This window comes from Varroa jacobsoni, unplaced genomic scaffold (assembly GCF_002532875.2).
Source record: "Varroa jacobsoni isolate VJ856 unplaced genomic scaffold, vjacob_1.0 scaffold_972, whole genome shotgun sequence".
Lineage (NCBI taxonomy): Eukaryota > Metazoa > Arthropoda > Arachnida > Mesostigmata > Varroidae > Varroa > Varroa jacobsoni.
This window is the reverse complement of record NW_019213874.1, coordinates 14,252-34,798: the sequence shown is the minus strand read 5'-3', so window position 1 is coordinate 34,798 and position 20,547 is coordinate 14,252. Positions and strand designations below refer to the sequence as shown.

At 40.1% G+C, this 20,547-nt stretch overlaps 4 protein-coding genes across 6 annotated transcripts in view; 3 read left to right on the top strand and 1 right to left on the bottom strand.

The window, feature by feature from the left end:
* Positions 1-1,346: 1,346 nt before the first annotated feature.
* LOC111265421 (ubiquitin carboxyl-terminal hydrolase isozyme L5) lies at positions 1,347-6,102 on the bottom strand. 3 transcript variants are annotated; one of them, XM_022842087.2, is made up of 6 exons: positions 6,019-6,102; positions 5,429-5,542; positions 4,119-4,314; positions 3,417-3,616; positions 2,423-2,656; positions 1,347-2,107 (listed from the first exon to the last, which is right to left on the bottom strand). In XM_022842087.2, the coding sequence occupies exons 2-6, from the start codon at positions 5,540-5,542 to the stop codon at positions 1,868-1,870; spliced, it is 984 nt and encodes a 327-aa protein (XP_022697822.1). In that variant the 5' UTR covers positions 6,019-6,102; the 3' UTR covers positions 1,347-1,867. The 3 variants fall into 3 exon arrangements, with proteins under 3 accessions (XP_022697822.1, XP_022697823.1, XP_022697821.1); XM_022842088.2 differs by lacking the exon at positions 6,019-6,102 and adding an exon at positions 5,847-6,003; XM_022842086.2 differs by lacking the exon at positions 6,019-6,102 and having other exon boundaries at positions 5,429-5,815.
* Positions 6,103-6,196: 94 nt separating this feature from the next.
* Positions 6,197-20,547, top strand: part of LOC111265419 (lysine-specific demethylase 7B) — a gene marked incomplete at its 3' end in the record, with an annotated part of 27,624 nt that continues 13,273 nt past the window's right edge. The window contains 1 exon segment of the mRNA XM_022842084.2: positions 6,197-6,534. Coding sequence (XP_022697819.1) covers positions 6,431-6,534 — 104 coding nt within the window.
* On the top strand, positions 6,559-8,749 carry angel (protein). Its single transcript, XM_022842085.2, has one exon. It carries the CDS (start codon positions 7,290-7,292, stop codon positions 8,640-8,642), a length of 1,353 nt encoding a protein of 450 aa, XP_022697820.1. The 5' UTR covers positions 6,559-7,289; the 3' UTR covers positions 8,643-8,749.
* Positions 10,188-16,726, top strand: LOC111265418 (uncharacterized). Its single transcript, XM_022842083.2, has one exon. The coding sequence runs from the start codon at positions 12,169-12,171 to the stop codon at positions 13,765-13,767; it is 1,599 nt and encodes a 532-aa protein (XP_022697818.1). The 5' UTR covers positions 10,188-12,168; the 3' UTR covers positions 13,768-16,726.

Below are 20,547 nucleotides of genomic sequence, written 5' to 3'. Positions count from 1 at the left end.
AACCACCATCCTAAAGGTATTTTTTATTTTACTCACTATTTGTGGAAGTGTCGCCATATTGCCGACTCTGTTTCGTAAAGGCGATACTAGTAGAAAAAGTAATGCACTATACGAACTGTGCAGAGACCTTGTATCAACAGTATATTGAACATTATACCATTGACCTTTCGGTGAGACGGAAAAGCAACGCAAAAATTCCGTCCATTTAAAATTGATTTCCACCAATATCGCGTCACTCACGGCTACCGTTAAAAAGTTTTTTTGCGAATTTTATTATATTTGCATTATTATAATTTGCATTATAAATGTCTTTTTAGCCTCAACTAAATGAATAACAGCTTAATTGAAAGAAACTGTTCCTATTCGCAGGTGCAAAAACGAAGTTCATCGAAATATCTATTTTTACTCACAGAAAAAGACTACCCCAAATCATATTGGACACTGTATAGGTGACCAAGGTAACTGTAGTGCTAATTGCATACACTGAATAACATACACGGCATTTGTAGCACCTGGAAATTCAATGTGGAATTACACTGATAAAATGCAGATTCGTTTATTATATCTCTTGACTTTATACATGCGCTTGCCTTAAATGCTTTTGGAACATACATATATCATATGTACAATGGGCTTTTAATCCAATAATTATTTAGAAAAAATCTGGAGAAATTAACACCAATCATTGTTTAAATTTTTCCCTTTTGTATCGAGGAAACTAATACAACAGGAAAGAGGTCTTTAAATGATATATCTTAATGAAACGACGATCTATCTATCAGTACTATCAAATAAGAGTATACCTAATCAGGTAACACCTTTAAAAAATAACAAATGCCAAGCTTGTCTTTGACCCATTTATAGGTGTTAAATTATTATATGGCGCGTAATTTAAGTGACATATTATCTAAGCGAGTTTTGAAAAAACTGATCCCTACTTAACGAAATAAAGGAGAATAATTTAGAAAAAATTGTTAGACTTTATAATTTTTATTGAAATTGGAATTTACGTTTCGAGTTATAATGCGAACTCCGATTCGAATTGGAATAAAAAATCCCACCCTGAAAGTATATATTTAGGAATTAATCAAGGAAGATAGAAATTAATTCAGAAGACTTCTTTTTAAGTCCACCTCATTTTAAGTTGCTTATTTACTATGTATAGGTACCCACCTAATGTAAAAGCAAATAACTATTCTAGCCCAAACACGTGAAGTCTTGAAAAAATAGCTACAATTCATTCAAAAAATGCCTAAACGTTCCTCAACTAATAGCATACGATTTACCTTAATGGATATCTAGTGAGCTAAAACTACATATCACGATTGAAGAAGGTCATGGCCAGCTTTCGCAGTTTTACATGCTTACCAATATCGTTTATTTCTATTCATTTAGTCTCACTGGTAAACGAAGCTTCATTCCATCACTCGCCGAGTCTCACTGTCTTAGTACATGATTAAGTTTTATTTGTTTGAAGTTTTTTAGCATATGATCCCATTCTATCATTGCTCACCAGCTCACGATGTCTGGAACGCAGAACATTCGACCACTGGTATACGTCCAGGTATCTGTCATCTCTATATTCATTTATATGTATACATGCAAATATATAGATAACAAAATACATCAATTTACATTCATCTCAGAACATACACGTCACGCTTTATAGTACAGAGTGATAATCATCTTTGTTGGTTTTTTTTTGTTGCTTGTTTCGGTGTCGGGAACGCCTAAGCAATCTGATCTCGTCTTCTCATACGTAACAGGTCATTTAAACTAGTTTTCGCTATAAATCTGAGCTTGAATGAATCTTACTCCGTTGATATACGGGTCCAATATCTATAGTGTTGTCATTACAGCTTTTTTTTTATTTAGAGATATCGGTTGCTTTCCTCTTTTCGGCCTTTAGCTTTTCCTTTTCAAGCGCTTTCTCCTTGGCTTTGTCACATAATGAGACAAGTCGGCCTTGCTCAGCAAGGATCTCAAGGAGCTCAATGATAAGCGGCAGGTAGTTATGTCGCCGCCGGATATTTTCCTCTTTATAGCGACGAATCTTAGCTTCTTCGTCTCTGATGGTTATCAGATGATTGTTCAGTTCCGCGTTAATCTGCGATCAATAGCCAAGATAAGAAAATTAGGGGGAACAGATATATAACAAATAACCATAAGCGTTTGATATAATGAAATTAAGGTCAAGTAAAGCTAGTAACTTAAGTCTTATTTTAGTTTTGTGATTTCCGGTTTAATGTATTATAAATAAAATAGCTTGAGCTTAAGTCGACACAGAGACGTATATCTTAAACCAAGATACGAAATTAATAAAAAAAAAAGTGGCTTTCAAAATACGTATGTTTGTACCTGCTTATTCAACACCAATTATAAATAACATTAAAATAGTAAATCGAATTCGATTTATACTGACCTCTTCCTGAGTTTTCTTGCCTTGTTTAACTTCTGCCCGCAACGCTTCGATTTTCCTAATGCACGCCGCTCGTCGATCTTTTACGAGTGCCATCAAGTTAAAATGTATTTCGCCCTGGGCATATTGTCCCATGCGTTGCTCAATGACCGGCCTTGCATACTTCAACCAGTCTTCACCTACCGGTACCTCGCAGTGTTCAAGAGGCCCCTCTTGAAGGCCATCCAGCTCAAACACCTGTGCAGAGAAACAACATCGTCAGTCGTTCATATGGTCATTAAGCTCTCATAGACTTTATGCGTAGAGTGGTAAGTACATAAAAACATAACATTTAACTGATACACAGGCTAAGGCCACACAGTGAGCTTCAATTATAATACACGGTGTTATAAATGTATATACATGTTTGAATATTTGTCAGTTTTTATTTACATAAAATTAATATTTAGATTGCAAAAGAATCTGCATAAGATGTGAAACATTTCCTTCTCCACAGATGTTTAGGATTGTCATCGTTCTGGTTAATATGCTACTGACAATAGTGGACTACTGGCTCAAAAACTTAATTACGCCTTTTCAGTATGAAAAAGTCCATTGGCATGAGATCTAGGAAACGGTTAGGCTATTTTATAGGGCATTTTTGGCCAATCCATCTGTTTGGGAGATCTTAGCCCAGATATTCTTTTACATTATAATTATAGTGCTTAATTGCTTTATCCTTTTGAAAATAAAATTTTCAATCTTTACTAGAGTCTTCCCGAATGCGTGATAAAACAGGTTCTCGCAGTAAACTAAAAAAATTGGCATCAGTCAGTATATTGTAAAAAGAAAAATAGCTTAAATTGCAACGTATACATTCTTGGGACACCCCATATATATGGATTTTGTTCTCCAGTTTTTTGAACGGTTAAATTTAGATAATGGATTATTTAGCCACGCGTATTAAAACCTGTGTCAAACAAGATATGCTCTATCATTAAACGCTGTGTCGGCACACCTTTCCTTTGAAGTGGATGTAGCCTACGAAATGGTATATGTCGTCGTCATGTTTTGCCGCTTTCTGCTCAAACTCAACTATCTGCTGTCTTGCGAAGGAGTTGTGCACCTTGCGGACTACATCTGAGTTTGAAATCGTCAGCCCCTTCATTTGAGCATCAAATTCGCTCGTGAAATCCCTCAGCTGAGTCAAATTGTCACCTGTAATAATAAAGGTGTCAATATTAAAAAACAACAATTATACACCATATAACTGTTCACTGATGATATAATCATAGTGCTACATAGTCGGACCTAATTTATTACGCTACTATGTTAAATATCGACGTCAGCTTTAATTTTGATTCAAAGTAATGACTTATTCAAAGTCACAAAATAACCTTATTAATAAATATTTTTTAATACTGTGCGATCTTCACCAAATTATAATAAAATGAAATTGTTATTTTTTCATAAAGGAGGAGATAATTCAAGTGCAAACTCACTTATTCTCATTTTATTGCTACAAACTAAAGCAATCTTAAAATCTGTCTATCAAATTTACAATTTTGACTCTTTCGACATGCACCTTGCTCCTGCTTATAAAAGTTATAGATACTTAATAGAAAAATTTAGGAGTAACTTCTTCTCTAAAAGTTTCCTTTTGAAAATGTCAACAAAAAAGTCGGTAGCCAAAAAAATTTAGGCGAGATCGTTTTCATACCAAGGCTTACGTCAGGATCACTGAGATTCATAAGTACGGAAAGAATGGCCTGTGTGGCACACGCGTTGTTGATCACTTGCCGAGCAAAAAACACATCATTACGTTGAACTACGCGACCTTTCGAGGGCCCGGCCTTATCTGTGTACTTAAATAAGAATATCAGCCCATAAACTGGTTTCAAATCGGCAAATGAATCCTGTAAAGGTAAAAATCGCAGCAATATTAAGGGACAGTGTTACAAATCAAAAATAAAAATATTACAACCAATGAAATGCTCAGACTTAAATTTAACCTTTAATCTTTATTTCACTACATTGTGCGAAATATGTCTTAAAATAATTTTTGCCTATTGTCGAGTTTAATTCCGGATTAAGGTTCATGAGTAGTCTGATGCTAAAGAGAGTCGGATTTAATATGCCATATTAAGATAACCTAACCGAATTTTTTGAAGATTCACACCACTGGCTCATCAGCCCATCGCAAATGTTTTGAAATTGCACGTATATGGACATGAATGTGTAATAAATATTAAGAAAGAAAGATTCCCAAGTGCTTCCTTAAAAATGCGATATTTTCAGGTATGATAGCAGCACCAAACATAGTTTTATTTGTAGTCGAACTTCACCTTCCGTAAAAATGACTTACGTAATTTGATGACTATCGCCTTTAAATAGGGCTGCCAGCTGCGAAAACATAATCTGCTTTTTCTTGTTGAGAGTCTAGACAGTTAGAACAATGCTGTGTCTTACAAAAACATTTTAAATTATTACGAATTATAATACAATGAAAATAGTGATTAGATTAATCTAAAAACTGACATTGTGGTCTATGTTGGATGCTCCTCTAGGTGTTGAATCTAACACATTGGGTAGCATAACAGCGACATGTTAACTACTTCTGTTACATGTACCTATTTCAGTATTCTTTGTTTACCTGTTTTTTCTTGCTGTAATTTATCGTCATGTGTATATCGGTCACGTCTGCTCTCGTAGCAATGCATTCACGGTGTACTTACGTATCAAATAAGGGTAACAACGGAAGGCAAGCATGTCTAATTGGTATACCGCTAAATTGCTGAATACTCAAAAAATAGTGACAACGGTGATATCGGGTTGATATTAACGGCTTTCAAAAATAGAATGCGACAGACAAGCATATTTATCGATTTCCGTCTTTACTCGTTTTTCGCTAACCTGTAAAAATATTAACATAATGTTTCAGCAATCACTGCATAATGACTCACGTTGGTAACGTACTTCCTTTTAAGGATAATAGAACATGTGGCCACGGTTAAAATTAATTGATCTCACCTCGTCTAGCGAATAAATTTCTTCGACTTGTACGCCTGTTACTCCGAAACCTCGGATGAGCTCCGAGAATACTCCGGGATCGCTCTCGATTAAACACCAGTCTCCTGCACTCATCTGAAACTCGCACATTGCAACACATAATGTTAGTATGGCGCATGATTAACACTGGCTAGACGGAACGCAATTGCTGATTAGCGGTACCCCCTCTCTGTAGCACTCGCATATGGCTACGGTAAGTGGTTACGACAATGTTTGTTGTGCCACGCAGTAAAGATCATTACGTAACTAAAGTCCTGACGCAGTGTTTTTTTTTTGTAGCATGACTTCGCACTTATAGAATACGTCAGAATTGACCACCACATCCATATATAGTCTATCTATTATGTGTTCTACTATGGTAGGGCTGCCTGATGCAGACCACATTCGCTTGCTGCAGGACGGCTATTCATGGGATGCAGCCCACATCTTTATGCAATATAGCTGCAGATGTGTTTGGTTGGCCTTATATAAACCACGTTATCTTTAATTCTGTGGCACTGTGAAATATCAACTCTGGAATTGAATTTCACATCATATACACACACACACACCTTGCTGAGGTCTTGAGCCGGTATACAGACTAACTCCCGTTGTCGGCAATAATTGTCGGAACTCTGTTTAGAACGAAATGGAAAGAGAGATGCGCAAGAGACTGGCGGACCTCTGTCCGCCGAACGACAATTAGTCAACCTGTGCAAAGTAGTTATGCATGCAGGATCTGATAGCTGACCTATATGTATAACGAAATCGACCTATGCCGCAATGAACCTGCAACGATATGCGAATTAAAACACGGAATTGGTTCGGTCAACCTCGGAAAATGGTCGACGTGGGCGCCAGAACGCATTTAGTACTCTGCCAAAATTTCGAACTTGTTCCCGCGTCCACAAAGTTAGTCTCCGAGTGTTGTGCAGTGGGCGATCGTTGGGGGCGCAAATTAAGCTCCCCCAGACCCCCGATACGATGTCCTCGTCAAAGGAACCCGTGTACTGTCTCTGTGGACAACCCTATGACCCCGAACGCTTCATGATCCAGTGCGACGTCTGCAAGGACTGGTTCCACGGCAGGTGAGATGCTTTGTTTTGGTTCGAAGTCACCCTTGATTGATGTCTCCTTTCCGTCGTCGTTGTTGACCCTCCTAAGAGTTTCTCTTTGCTCGTTGAGAACGACTCCATTCCATCGTATTGCTCTCGTGAACTGTTTGTTTGATTATAAATTCGGTTGTGAAGAACGGGTTGATGGTCAACTCTTCTTAATGGTCAATGACTGCCGCTCAATGTTATTGTATCTGAGGGCGAGTTAGCGTCGCTTGCGCGCAACTGGTGCCCAGCTTCGCGCTCCTTGGTGAACCCCAAGCTAGCACAAGCGTTTGTCTGACAAAGTTCCATCGTCTTTCCAAGCACAGTGACACTCAACTGAATCATATGTGACAGCTGTAGCCGGTAAACTTTACGCGTCCTATTAGAACCGGTGAATAAAGCAACGCAATAATTGAAATCAATCGATAATCATTCTTGCTAAGCTGGGCAGTTGTTCCACATCGAGTTCTTTCAGTTTTTTGCCCCCTCTGGTACAACGTCATTGAAAATATCAAACTGCTTCTTCGTTTATGCCAAACCCTTGGGTTTCAAGTCTTAAGTGAACCATGAGCATCGTCATCATCATTATATAAAATATTAGCGCGTACCACAAATCTCATTTATCATTATCTACAACTATAAACCGCATAGCTGAACTGCTAGCTGAATGAGACCCGTTCTCTGCTGTACCGCAGTCGCTGAACCGTCTCGTAGACGTCCGAGAGCTGGCCACGAGTCGACCCATGCGGTGGTCACTCCTACGAACCGTTACGCTCCGACCATCCGTCGCCATCGCATGCTGTACACGTAACGCCATCTGCTGGCCATCACTCTTGAAGTTTTTTAAACATCAGAGAGTCTACAAGCAACAGATCAAGCCAAGGGCGGGTTCCACCGGAAAGAAAATGGCGGGCCCACTCGGCCAAGAAGAAATCGAACGGCGCGCACTCAACTACTGCCGCTGGCAACCCGTATCGACTCAGCCAGTACACGCGTCTCCGAACGAAACTGCGTTTTCGATAATGTCATACAACTTGCTAGCGCAAACAAATCTAGATAATCATCCTGAACTTTATCGACACTGCAATCCTGATCATCTTGAGTGGGAGTTTCGCGCTAAGCGTCTTATAAAACAAATGATAACCCACAATTGCGACATCTTTTGTCTTCAGGAAGTCCAAGAGGAGCATCTGCTAGAATCAATTGCTCCGCAACTGGAGCGCGCGGGCTATCAGTATGTCTATAAGGGTAAAACAGGGGGAAAAATTGAAGGGTGCGCAGTTTTCTGGCGAAAGGAAATATTCAACATTTTGCAATGGAGTTCGGTCGAAATGCGAGTTCCAGGTTGTCGGATCCTAAATCGTGATAATATCGGACTCGTTACGCTGCTTTCACCACGCGACAAGCCGCAGGCGAAATTAGTCGTGGCCACAACACACTTGCTGTTCAACCCAAAGCGTGGTGAAGTAAAATTAGCCCAACTTCGCTATCTATTAGCTGAGGTCGAAAAAGTGGCATTTTTAGGCACCTGTGAAAGTGATCTGTCAACGCCACTATACACACCGATCATACTATGCGGCGACTTTAACTCAAAACCGTTTTGTCCTCTGTATGAGTTTATTAAACAGGGTAAGTTTACTTTAGATGGGCTGTTACATGGTGAGATTGCTGGCCGTGGTGGTGGACAATACATCCGACCGGAGGAAATTAATGTGGGTAACTTGCTGCCGTGTACGATCCTTGAAGACACCTATATTGGGCGATATGGGATTGAAGCCATATCCACAATGGAACGAGCTTACACTAATGGATTCATATACCACTTGCTAGGCGAATTTCAGTCATGTTACTCACACATAAAGAGGGACGCGGCCGAGGTTACGTCATATAACGACGACGCCGTCACGGTGGACTATATATTCTTCCAGAACTCTCGTCTCCTCAGGCATGTTGGCACCTTAAGTCTGATGACGCTCGAGGAGCTGCAAAGTATCGGCGGGCTTCCAAATGCAGCAATGGGTTCGGATCATCTGCCGCTAGCTGCCAGATTTATCCTGAAAACGATTCCGACAGGGTTCCTTCAAACCGGATTGTGAATTCCGTTGGTAAAAACATAAAACTCAGTAGATATGGATGGACAGAGAAAAAATCATTGACCTACTGACATAAAAAAAGCTTTGTAATAAACAGATGTATTTTCAAACTGTCAAGTAATTGTTTGAGTGGAGGAGAAAGTCGTTATTATATATATATATATATATATATATATATATATATATATATATGTGTTTTGTGAATTTCGTATATATAATGAAACGATCAGAGTAGAAAGTATGTTTTATCATTAAGTTATTGTAGGTCTCGAAAGATACAGTCGAAGAATATAAGCCACTATTATACATTAATGTATGGCAACCGTTCTGTTGGGTATTGACAGAGATATGATAATATACATAGTAAAGTGTGCTGCATTTCACCATTACTTTTAACGGCTCCTGTGGGTGTTTATTTATACCTGTTCCTGTGGGTAGAAATGCTGTTTATAAAGAAAAATGGAATTATCATATCTCGAATATTCGTCGTATACAAATGCTTGATATATCTCCAAAAAATTACATGACCTTATAAGTAATGAGTCGTACTGTACAATCGGCATAGTAGAAACAGCAATATTATTCTGTTGGAAGCAGCATTTCGCCGCGTCCTTGCTAATTACGTTGCACGTGGCAATAACGCACAGCATTTGCCTTGGGAGTTGCGGGAACAAACTGTGTACGCCGGTTCTCTCATTTTGCTATTAGAAGGCGTTCGCGCCGCTATAAAGACTCTATGATGAAAAAAATGGTGGCGTTTTATCGAAAGCTGTATTCTAGTAGAAAAGGTATTCCTCTCTTTTTAGCCGGTTATTTTTGTGCCAGTGAGAAATTTGATGACGACAATGCTCTATTCGACTGGGACAACACGTGAGACACGGCGTACAGTCGCTCTCGCTGCAACAATTTTACCCTTCATGTTATCTTCTGCCAATGCTAAATCCTATTCGATCCGATAGGACAGATAGGATCGGGTGGTACACCCGTCGTCTTATCTGGCATATGGATTTGCCGCTGTCACTGCTGCTGCTGACGCGACGCTACAAAAGATCTCAGCGGAGCGTTATATTTTATTTTGATTGTTTTCTATCTGATAAAAAACGATGCTTGCGATTCCTATTTTTTCCTGGAATTACGCTCGTTGTCAGAGTTTACTTATCATCCGGATCAGTAGGAGAAACTTAAATCGTTATTCAAAATGTATCATAACTCGCCTGTAATCACTGTAGCTGTGAAAGTGCTCGATCTAACATTTCCTTTTTTTCTGGAGATAATTAGGCCTTGATGACATTGTCATGCAATGCGGCTCTGTCTATCAACGGCGGGACAGACTAGCATAATAGTATCTAGTGCGTGTCAGCAATTTGCTTTTCATTTCTGTTTGTGAGTTTTCTACGAGAGTCTGCGTCTTATTTTGTCTGTCTCCTTTCCTTTCGTTTTATAAGATATGCTTTCTTCCCTGTTGTGACCGTTTACGCCGTTTACGATAGCAGCTCGCGGTTGAGACGTCTTTATAACCACCATCATTGCCGCTCGGTGGTTTACTCATCCGAGTCGCGTGTACATTTCGAATCCGACCACCGGCGATAATGTTCTTGGTGGTCGTCGCTATAGTGCTCTGCTTTATGTGATGGAAGTGCGTGCTACTGCCATTATTGTTTAGTTGTGGGCGAGTTTGCTTCGTCCACGGTTGCAACGGCTGCCGTCGTCACTGTTGCCTGTCCATCGGTTAATTAATAGTTTACCGTGGTCGACGACATTTTGACACATAAAGAATCAAGAAGGCTCAGACTAGCTTAATTGGGCCGGGCGAGCTGTTTGTACACAGTCTTACGAGGCAGTGGAAGTGCACTCATGCACTTCAATCTCATGATGAATCATGCTATTATAGTACTCAGTGCGGTTATTGATGACAACACTTGTAATAAGAATGGTGGTTTTCAAATCAGTTGTCATTCCGTGCAGCCGATAGCTAATAGTAACGTAGCTATGGCATAGGTAAAGCAAATCGTCACAGTCTGATACTGACACTATATATTTGATCCGGCCGTGGTGCTAGTGTTGTTAAAGTATGCTGTTGAGAGAATTCGCTAGCGATCTCAAAGTATTCATTTTCAGTGAAAAATTGAATGCGAACTGACACCAACCAATTCACGTTTACCACCAGCTATTTTCATGGCTCTTTTACGTTAGCTGATTATTTGGTTAAAAGAGCTAATCAGGCAGTGAATTAGTTCGATCAGAATGTTACGTTTTCTACGAAAACAGCTTGATCCGTTGCTCGGGAAATGAAATTCTATCGACATCTGGGGGAGAGATGCAAGGAATAATTGCCTTCATAATTCTGAACTGACTGTTCTAAGCGACAGTGGGTAACCGTCATCCTTTTCGCTCAGTTGTGCTGACATTATCACGGTCATTCGTTATCGTCTACTTTCAGAACAGAAGATAACCAGCAAACGAATAGACATGCAAAACGTTTTTAAGTGATTTTTGATTAAGTTTTATACTATTTGAAACTGATCAGCGGGCATCGCTGTCGAATGTCCGTCAAGTGAACCAGGATTGAACGAAGGCTTAGATGCCACAGGAAACTCCTCCTGAGGAAGCTGTCAGTATTGGATGCATTGGGCCGCCTGTTTAGTATATATAGCGCAGCGGGCAAATAAGTGCCGTCAACCTAACTACTCGTCTGTCCCCGAACCATTTGACTTCTCCAGTCATCAAAATGTGATAGACGCTTCTTCTTTTAAACGATATGAGTAACACAGTGATCCTTACATAATAATAGGACCCATAACATCTTGCCCGATAACCCTTTCTTGCTAGAGCCTCGGTCATCCTTCTCTCATTCTGTTTGACTGCGTTACTAATCGTCACTCTCCTTAAGCGACTGTTGCGGACTGATTGTCACTGCTGAACCGACGGCTCATGGGTATTGTGCTTGCCACGTCTCATCTGCGGTCTCACACGGCTGATCACCCTTCCCCCTCTATGTTTGAGGGTTCGTCGGATTGTGCGTGTACCGTACAATTATCTCTCTGTCACAACGCCGAAACTGATATTCACGTTTAGACAGGGGTATTTTGCGTCTACTCTTGATTGTCATAGAAGACCGGAGGGAGAGAATCATCATCTATAAAGAGGATACTGGTCGATTTATTAATAGTTGTTGCTACTGTTGTTGTTGTTGTTGTTGCTGTTGTCTGTTAAGTGCATCCGATTGACTTACTGTCTATTAGGTTGTTCCGAGTGCTACCCACCTGTGTACTGTGTATACTACAGCTTGTGCAACGTTGGTTGAATGACAACAACAACAACCGCATCAACAACAGCAAAGACAAGTGAACAAAGGCGAATCTACGGTGGTAATAATAGGCGAGTACTGATTGAACAGAATATAAATGTAAGAGAGAGAGAGAGAGAGAGTAGAAAGAACAGAATCGTTTCGCTGAAATGAGTTCATGGGGTTCGGCTGCTACGGCGGCTTCTGAGGGGGGGCAGTCTGCATGTTGTTGACCGTTATCGCATGGCTGTGGTCGGCGGCGGCGCCACGGCGTCAAACGGACCGCAGCACGCGGGCACCGCGGAGAAGGAGCGTGCACTCAGAGCGGCTTTTTCTTTTAGGCCAACGACGGCCGCCGACACCAACACTATCTCCAACGTCGACAGCGACAGCAACGGCCATCATCGCCTCAATAGCAACAGCACTACCAACGGTAACAACCTGGCGTCGTGTGACGTTCAAGCTCAGTCGCACTATCAGCAACGGCCGTCTACAACCAGTACCGGTACCACACCACTGGCACTGTCTATTGCGACAGTGGAGAATAGCACCGTTGGTGCTGCCATCACCAGCGCGGCACGTCAGCAGGAAGAGCAACTCGACAAGAACCCAGCAAGTACTACAGTCGCTGCTGCCGTTGATGGAGTGGCCACTTCCAGGTCTACAGCCCGTTACGCCAGTTTAACGGCATCAGGGGAAACGGACCAATCGACCACCGGTAGTCCTGCCAGTTCTGAAGAACCTACGACGGAAAATCTACCTCCGCAGGACGAGCAAGAGCACAAGCAGAAACAATCAGAGTGGAAGCAGCTATTGAATAAGGCTCAGAAAAATGAGCCTACGAAGAGAACAGTTATCCCTGCTGCCACTGGTGCTGCCGGGACGACCGCTGTTTTTGCAAGCCGCAACAAGCACGACGTAGTTGACAGACTCGTAAGCCAAAGTAACGTCAACGGCTGCCACAGTGGCGTAACAACAACAACGATGCCCTTGCCAAGAAGCACTATGCCACTTAACGAGCAAATAGCCGGACATCGGCATGGCCACGGCAAAACTAAACTGGGCATGCTGCGTCATCAGGACGGCTCGATCCTGAAACCCTTGATGCCGAACGACGTGCGAGCTAATCGGGAACACGAATTCTATCTGTTCTTAGAACTTCACCGCAAGATGTGCCAAGAGGACAACATCAACTCGGCTAGATGTGATGATCCGGTGTTACATAAACTCGGTGATTTGACGCCGCGATACCTTGGCGTATTCGAGACCGACTTTACGGTGGCGATTACTGGTGGCGATCACAATAGCGTCTGTTATATAAAATTGGAGGATTTGTGCAAAGGATTTCAACAGCCGTGTATAGCTGACATAAAAATTGGCCGAGTGACATACGACCCAGAAGCGAGTGTCGAGAAAATTGAGCAATCTATGAACAAATACCCAGCACAGTGGGACATCGGATATAGGATATTGGGTATGCGCGTATTCGAGCAGGGTATATGCCACGTCTACGACGCCGATTACGGCCTACAACAAACTCCGAAAAGTGTACCTGAAGCTATCAAGACGTTCACTAGTGCTAATCCTGCCTGCGTACCATTGATTATTGACGAATTACAACGAATTATGGACTGGTTTTTAATTCAAAAGAGATTTTCATTCTATTCGAGCTCGATATTATTTGTATATGATGCCGTTGAACTCCGATGCTCGGTTAAACTTATAGACTTTGCACATGTGTTTCCAACGAAGACAGCTGATGGGAACTATCTCTTTGGTCTGCGAAATCTTATCGATGCATTTCGGGTTGCCGCTACAACAGGGTTGACAAGTGCTCAGTAGCCCACATAATACAATTTTACTAACATCCATAAAAAGCATACGGCATGACAGAACTTGCGTGTGCTCAAAGACTAGGTTGACTGCCTAGAGCAAACTGTTTGATAAATAATGATACCCATTGATATGGCTATTGTACCTTGTCAAGCACGTACGAATACCGTAGAAGAAACAAAAGCCAGCAAACAGGAAGGAATCATGAAGGGAAAACTACGGGGTGTTTGTGTCTGAAGATGTCTGTGCGATCAGATACTTGTGATTAGCAAGCATGCCGCGTTGATACTGGATGGATAAAGCTGTAACGACGATAAGCGGATAGCGATAAACATTTAACGTTGTAAAATTCAAATATGTATGACGAGTACCACCTTTTTTGTTATTCCTCTTACCTTGCCTTACTGCCATACGTTATATAGTGTTCGTATCTTAAAAACTAGAGATAAATTGAGACTAAGTTGATATGGAAGCCTAAAACGCTTGCAAATCGCTTTAATTTTTTTTAAATAAAAATTTGTTAATAAAATTTAAAATTAGAAAGTTATTTGGGACTCTAATTAGAGTTCCAAATAACTTTCTAGTAGTAATCATTGATGTCTAGCTGGAATAGGTCACATATACAAAAAAATTAAACGGACTTACGTTCTAAATTCACAGTAAGCTAAAGGACCTAGAAATCCACACAGGGTATACAAGCCCAAGAAGTGCAGCAAGGCACAAGAGGTCGAAAAAGGGGTAACCGTCGTAACTTACATGAATTAGCTTACAAACTATACATAATTTCATTTTGAAGATGGCCTCTTAACTTTACATTCAAATCTCAGAATCTCTAGGAATGGCCTATTGTGCCCCATTTTACTAATTTTCCCTTTGACCCATTTTCCCTTATGCTGTGTGAGAGGTGAGTTATGACCGGCAACAGCATGGACCACCGACTTTATTGATTTACAATCACAATGTGGTTACAAACACAGCTGATATTAGATTGTCTTTCGAAGATGCATCTTCTGGTTCCGCCGTGATCGGTCTGGAGTTTTATACCAGAAAGAGCCGGATTTCTTAAGGTATTAAGAATGGCGCGCAAACGCATACCTACTACGACTAAGAGCTTGCTAGAGACAAATCTCAATTTATTCTGAGTACTGTGAAATTAGAACTTAAAATATATTGCCTGGGTGTTGGCACTCGTAAATGAGAGCAAATGAAATCTAAAGTAGCGTGAAGGGTGCCAAAGCTGAACACTGAAAAATCAACAAAACAAAAAATCAAATCGTTTTTGGAAATCCATACGTGCTGTTGTAATATCAAATTATTCTAAAATCCAAACCGACGCTAAGACGGAGTATTTGTATCAATTGGTAAAATACGGAAAGTGTAGGTTCCGCCAGTTGGCTTACTCGGTGTAATTGGTGCGCATGTTGTAGTGCGATATACTTCTCCTACTGTATGCTACTATGTATTTCGAAAAAAATCGATTTAGTACATGATCTATTAGGCTGGTCAGGGCTTAGTCACAGTTGACAACATTTAACAATACGGTGTGGGAACTATCGGAGATAGTGGGAGGAGTGTATCGGCGCATTAAAACGGCTTCATTGTCTATCTGTGCGTGTTCGTGTGTATTATAGTTCGTATTCAGCCTAATCAATTCGAAAAAAAGTTTGCGATAAACGTTACTGTTGAAAATACTTTAGGACACGACCTGTTAACGCAGAACTATTAATAAAGCACTGACAGCGAACGCAACTTAAGAATCTTGCATTGAAACAAGTGCATATTCGTAGAAATAACAAATTCAAATGTACAGTTACATAAGAGGAAAAACAGAAGGTATAGCTAGGATAATGGGAAAAAATCATCGACTCAAAAACTACCCAAAACAGAGTTTCTGCATTGGCATTGACACGGTATGCCTCTCAATTGCAAAGCGAAAACCAATGGAGAAAATGATAAGAACGGCACCGCATAAATTCGTTAGATGTAAACAGAAGGAGCGACCTCGGGTGTTGCAACTAAAATACGTGAGGGACAGCGTGTGAATGAAAAGCGTGTGTGCGCATCGAGATTGGGCCGAGGTGAAAGATATGGCTTTATACTGTGAACGAGACGTCGAACAGGAAAGAACAATGCCGCAGGCGAAAACCACAAAAAGTGGGCGAGTAGTGGGCGTTATAAGGGTAACTCATTCAATCATCAGTAAACGAACAAACTTACTCATGGGCTGCTTCAGCTGAACAGACAGTTGACAATATTTCTCAGTTTAGTATTATTATTTTGATTTTAAACAACACCTTCTTTGTTATTATTTTATTGTTTCTGCCCTATCTGTTAGCTTTATTATTATTCATACGGTGACGATACCACTGTGATGGTCCTGTGTTCATTATTAATATTATTTTTTATACACTTTCGATTTCATATAACTTGTGGTAATTTGTTGATTATCTCTTGGGTTTCCTTGTTCATTTTAATTAATTTCAACTAATATGTACTGATATTGTGCTTCAGACTGATACAACAATTCGCTTTTTTTACGGCAGCAGTATGTAGATGAAAATGCGTTCGCTAGATAAGTCGCGGAAGACATTCATTGCAAAAGTTGTTGAGCTAAGTTAAATCCATTTGAGTGAATTGTTTAATTTAGGTAGGTGACTCGTTAGACTGATACGATCCAAAATGCATGCACTGAAAAGCCGTAATTACTTGAATCTCATGAAACAGGCGCCGTAAAAAGTTTGTGTTATTTCAGCAAAAAACCCTGTGGGCTGAATTGAGAAAAATACAGGGACCGAAGAATAAAAATCATTACGGAAAATTTAATGAAAGCTAACAAGGTGACTGATCTGCGTATGTACTACATATAGTAGCAACAACACGGAAAGAAATCAACTTGACTACAATGTAAATTACGCAAACATACATATATTTAACAATAAACTATGTTATTGGTATGAAACTGCTATAATTGGAGCTGTTTATTTTTTGCTACGGTTTTTTGAATGTATGTGACTGTCTCAAAGAAAGCATATCTGGAAATACAGTTATTCTGCTGTAGTTTATGTACCTCTAATTTTGCCTTCTAATTTGGACAGAAATGTATTCACAACACAAATTCAGTGGACGGGGCAAATTTTTATGGAAATTTTCGTAAAGATTTCTATACTTATATCATACTTAGAGCAATTCTAAGAGGATGTCGTAAAAATGAACGAACTAGTTCGTTTGAGAAAGCCAGTTTGTTTCTATGCGTTTGGCTACCGAATTCGTTAACGAATTCGTTTTTTTCACGATAAAAAATAGGACAGCAATACCTGATTGAGTTGAGTGCATTAATGCAGGGGGAATGTATGTAATAGGAGCATGAATCATCTTTATTTGTGAGATACACCACTAAATGAGTTGCATCATGACTGCGTTTGATTTTATCACACGTTGATGGCAATATGCAACATCGATACCAGGAACGAGGAAGCTGGATATGGTCATGGTGATAATTATATTTCTGTAAGAGCTTTCCTTTTTATTTATGGCAAGGCCATACAGCTTTACCGTTTTCTATAGTGATAGAACTTATCAGCGTGCCACAACGCGGATAGTATTTTAGCATTTATGACAAGCTGGCCGAGTAACAACGGAATTGGAACTTCACCGAGCACAAAATAGCTCAGCCAACAACAATAAACCACACATCGGGAGGTACCATACATCCAAGTCACTAAATAGCACTGTCTAAAAATAAACGTGACTTGACGGCACCACAAACCATTCGATTTTTTCGTCCCCTTTTTACATAGTTTATTCTTTCGTTGTAAAAAACATTTCACTCGGCCTTATGTGATAAGTGTTGCTGGAAGAGAACTTGCATACAATATTCCGTTGTTGATACTACACGCGTAGTACTGGACTGCCTTGACAACAATTTTGCGTGTATAGCATATGACTTAGGCCGCTTTAGCTGCGCATGGTCGTAGTCGAGTTTTCAATTGTGCACGATGGTTGTTCGTGAACTTTGGTCGAGGCCTATGGCATTTGGCCAAGCATCATCGTAAAACACGGGTCTCATCTTGTACGTGAACAGAATTTCGTTTGTTTGATTTTCCTTATTACCCATTTTAACCAATGCGGAATTCGGGTATTTTTCTCATGTTCGTTGACTTTAATAAATGAGAAAGAAGAGTAATATTATATAATTAAAGTATACGAACCATTATTTAACGAAGTATAGTTCTTTGATCGTTTTTGAGCGTAGCGATATCAGCCTAATAGCGCACGACCCATATATCTATGGAAGAATTTCGAAACTTCTGCAGCGATCTACTCTTGACTAATCCAAGAACCATTCAAGATATGTACAAAAAAGTATTCATACGCTCTATGAGCTTGTATTGAAGTCTGTGAGTAGTAACTAGAATCTACTAAAATCGTTTTAATTAAATTGTGTATGGTGTCATACATTGGCATTAAACCGCCGATTTTAGCGTTTGCGTTCGTTCTAAGGAATTCGTGATTTATTTTTGGCTGGCCCTTATATTAGACGACTTATTAGAGAGGATTTTATATTTTTAAAGACAACGTATGACAAAAAACCCAAATACAAAGCACCAATCCTCTACTCTATTTTGTTTGGTATTATTGATTGTCACAACTCTGTGACCAAGAGTGGGTATTGCACAATGCCAGTTTTTAGACTTTTTGTTACAATGCTGTTCCATAGCCTTTGAGTGCTTGGTTCATCCTTCTGTTAAGTTGTGAGTGCACAATTTAGTTAGGCTTTCCCTTTTATATATTCACAAGTAAGCTTTATTTTCCTGTAGGTAAACCGATGGAAAAGCCAATACGCGTTCAATAAGACAATATAAGCTTGTACTGAATTTTCGTTTCAAAAAATCTCACGGGGCTGCAGTACCAGTATAATAGTTGAATCTACGCTGTTAAGTGACTAGGTAACCAGATATCCGATAATATCCTGATTCGTCCTATTGGTAGAGCGATTATAGAAGCATGTTAATTATCAGTGTGATGTCGACGTTCATGTATTTCAATGAATGTCATCGTCAGAATGCTTCTAAGTGGCGGAAGAGTAGATGACCGACTGCCGGTAAACGATGGCGCCATTCGAACAACCATTCGATATTTCTCATTATGTTAGCCACAATCTCCCCAGGGATGACCGTGTTGAAAACAATGTAATGGGGATAAAAAAAATCGACAACTGTTTTTCTACCCTCGTGTATTTAAATCAGGCCTTTATGATGATCTGTAAGAAGAGCTTGTAAGACCTGCAGCTATTGAAGATCCAAACAAGGGTAGACGTCGGTAGAAGACGCCCGGCGACAGGGAACTCGAACGACTGCCACCTTGGGAATCCTGTTGGTGCATTTTAATATTTCAACATTTAAAAGCAACATTTTAACTTCTGGAAAGATTTTGATAATTTCTGTTAGTGGCTTATCCATCCAAGTGGCGAATATGCTATGCTAATCTATCCGATGTAAAAACACTATATAGAAGTAATTTACTATCAAGTATCATCGAGTACAATTTAATGCTCTTCAAAAGGTTCGTGTTTTGCTTTAAGTGGTTTAGATTTAAAAGATTTGTACCACTATAATCCTATGAACTTCTATTGACTCATGACTTGACGGCCAGTTGCTGAGCGACTGTTGCGTTATGAGTAACTCGTCCCCGAGATAGTTTAATGGTAACGCATTTGCATCGTAATTTCAAGGACACGTTGAGGTCTACGTTCGAATCGAGGCATACGTACTTCGTTTTATGCTGGAAGCTAGACGTCTGAAGGAATGCTTCATAGCGAGGCCGGACATACATTCGGCGCATAGAGAGGTTATGAACAGCTCGGAGTTCGGATAAGCTGAAAAACGCGCTGACTTACTGTCACTGTCGCAGTACCAAAGCTTAGATGTTAGATTATTTCAAATAGACACTGTAGCACGTCGCCAGCGGGCGTGTTGCTGTGGAACAAGCAGGAGCAGGTTCCATTATAGGGCAATGGAAAATCTACAACAGAGAAATAACAGTGCGAGCTAGAAAATTAATTACTGTCATTCAAAAGTATATTTTTAATGATCCTTCCGTTTCGATTAAAGTGTTAGTAAAGAAAATTAATGTAAGTGATATGATATCGCGAATTGTTCCCGAGGACCTCAGGTGAATGTCATAAATGTACCTAAAGTTAGGTATAGACACATAGACTAAAAGATACAGACCGACAGAATCTCCTTAAGGGACGAACGAAACGAAAACGACGAAATTCGACCGATTTTGACTTAATTCTTTCAATATATCTTTATCGCTGGGTTGCTTACGATTCAGAGTATATAACCATTGTGAATCGAGGCAGAATTTCGGCCACAGTTTATTCTAAGCATTTATATTCAGTGACGGAGACATCATGCCACCGTACTTTCTTTAAAAAGCGAACGCATCACTAGACAAGTTTATTTGCATGTTCTACAAACTGTTGTGCAGCCGTGGATAACTAAAGTATCTGAAGGAGGAGGACTACATGTGGTCGCCGAACAGGCGAGATTTAAAGCCTTCGGGTTATTAAAATGGAGCGTTATTGAGTGACGATATAACAAGTCTCGACATATGCACGTTAATTCTGTCACCTCTGCCATATAGAAGATGTTCGCAGAATTGCAAAGGCAACTTCGGAAGGAGCCTCTGAGCGGTTGGGGCGCGGATTGAATATGTAATCGTACTGAATAATGTTTCTGTTGAATAAACATGACACTTCTAACGCATGTAGGTACAATCTTAGGT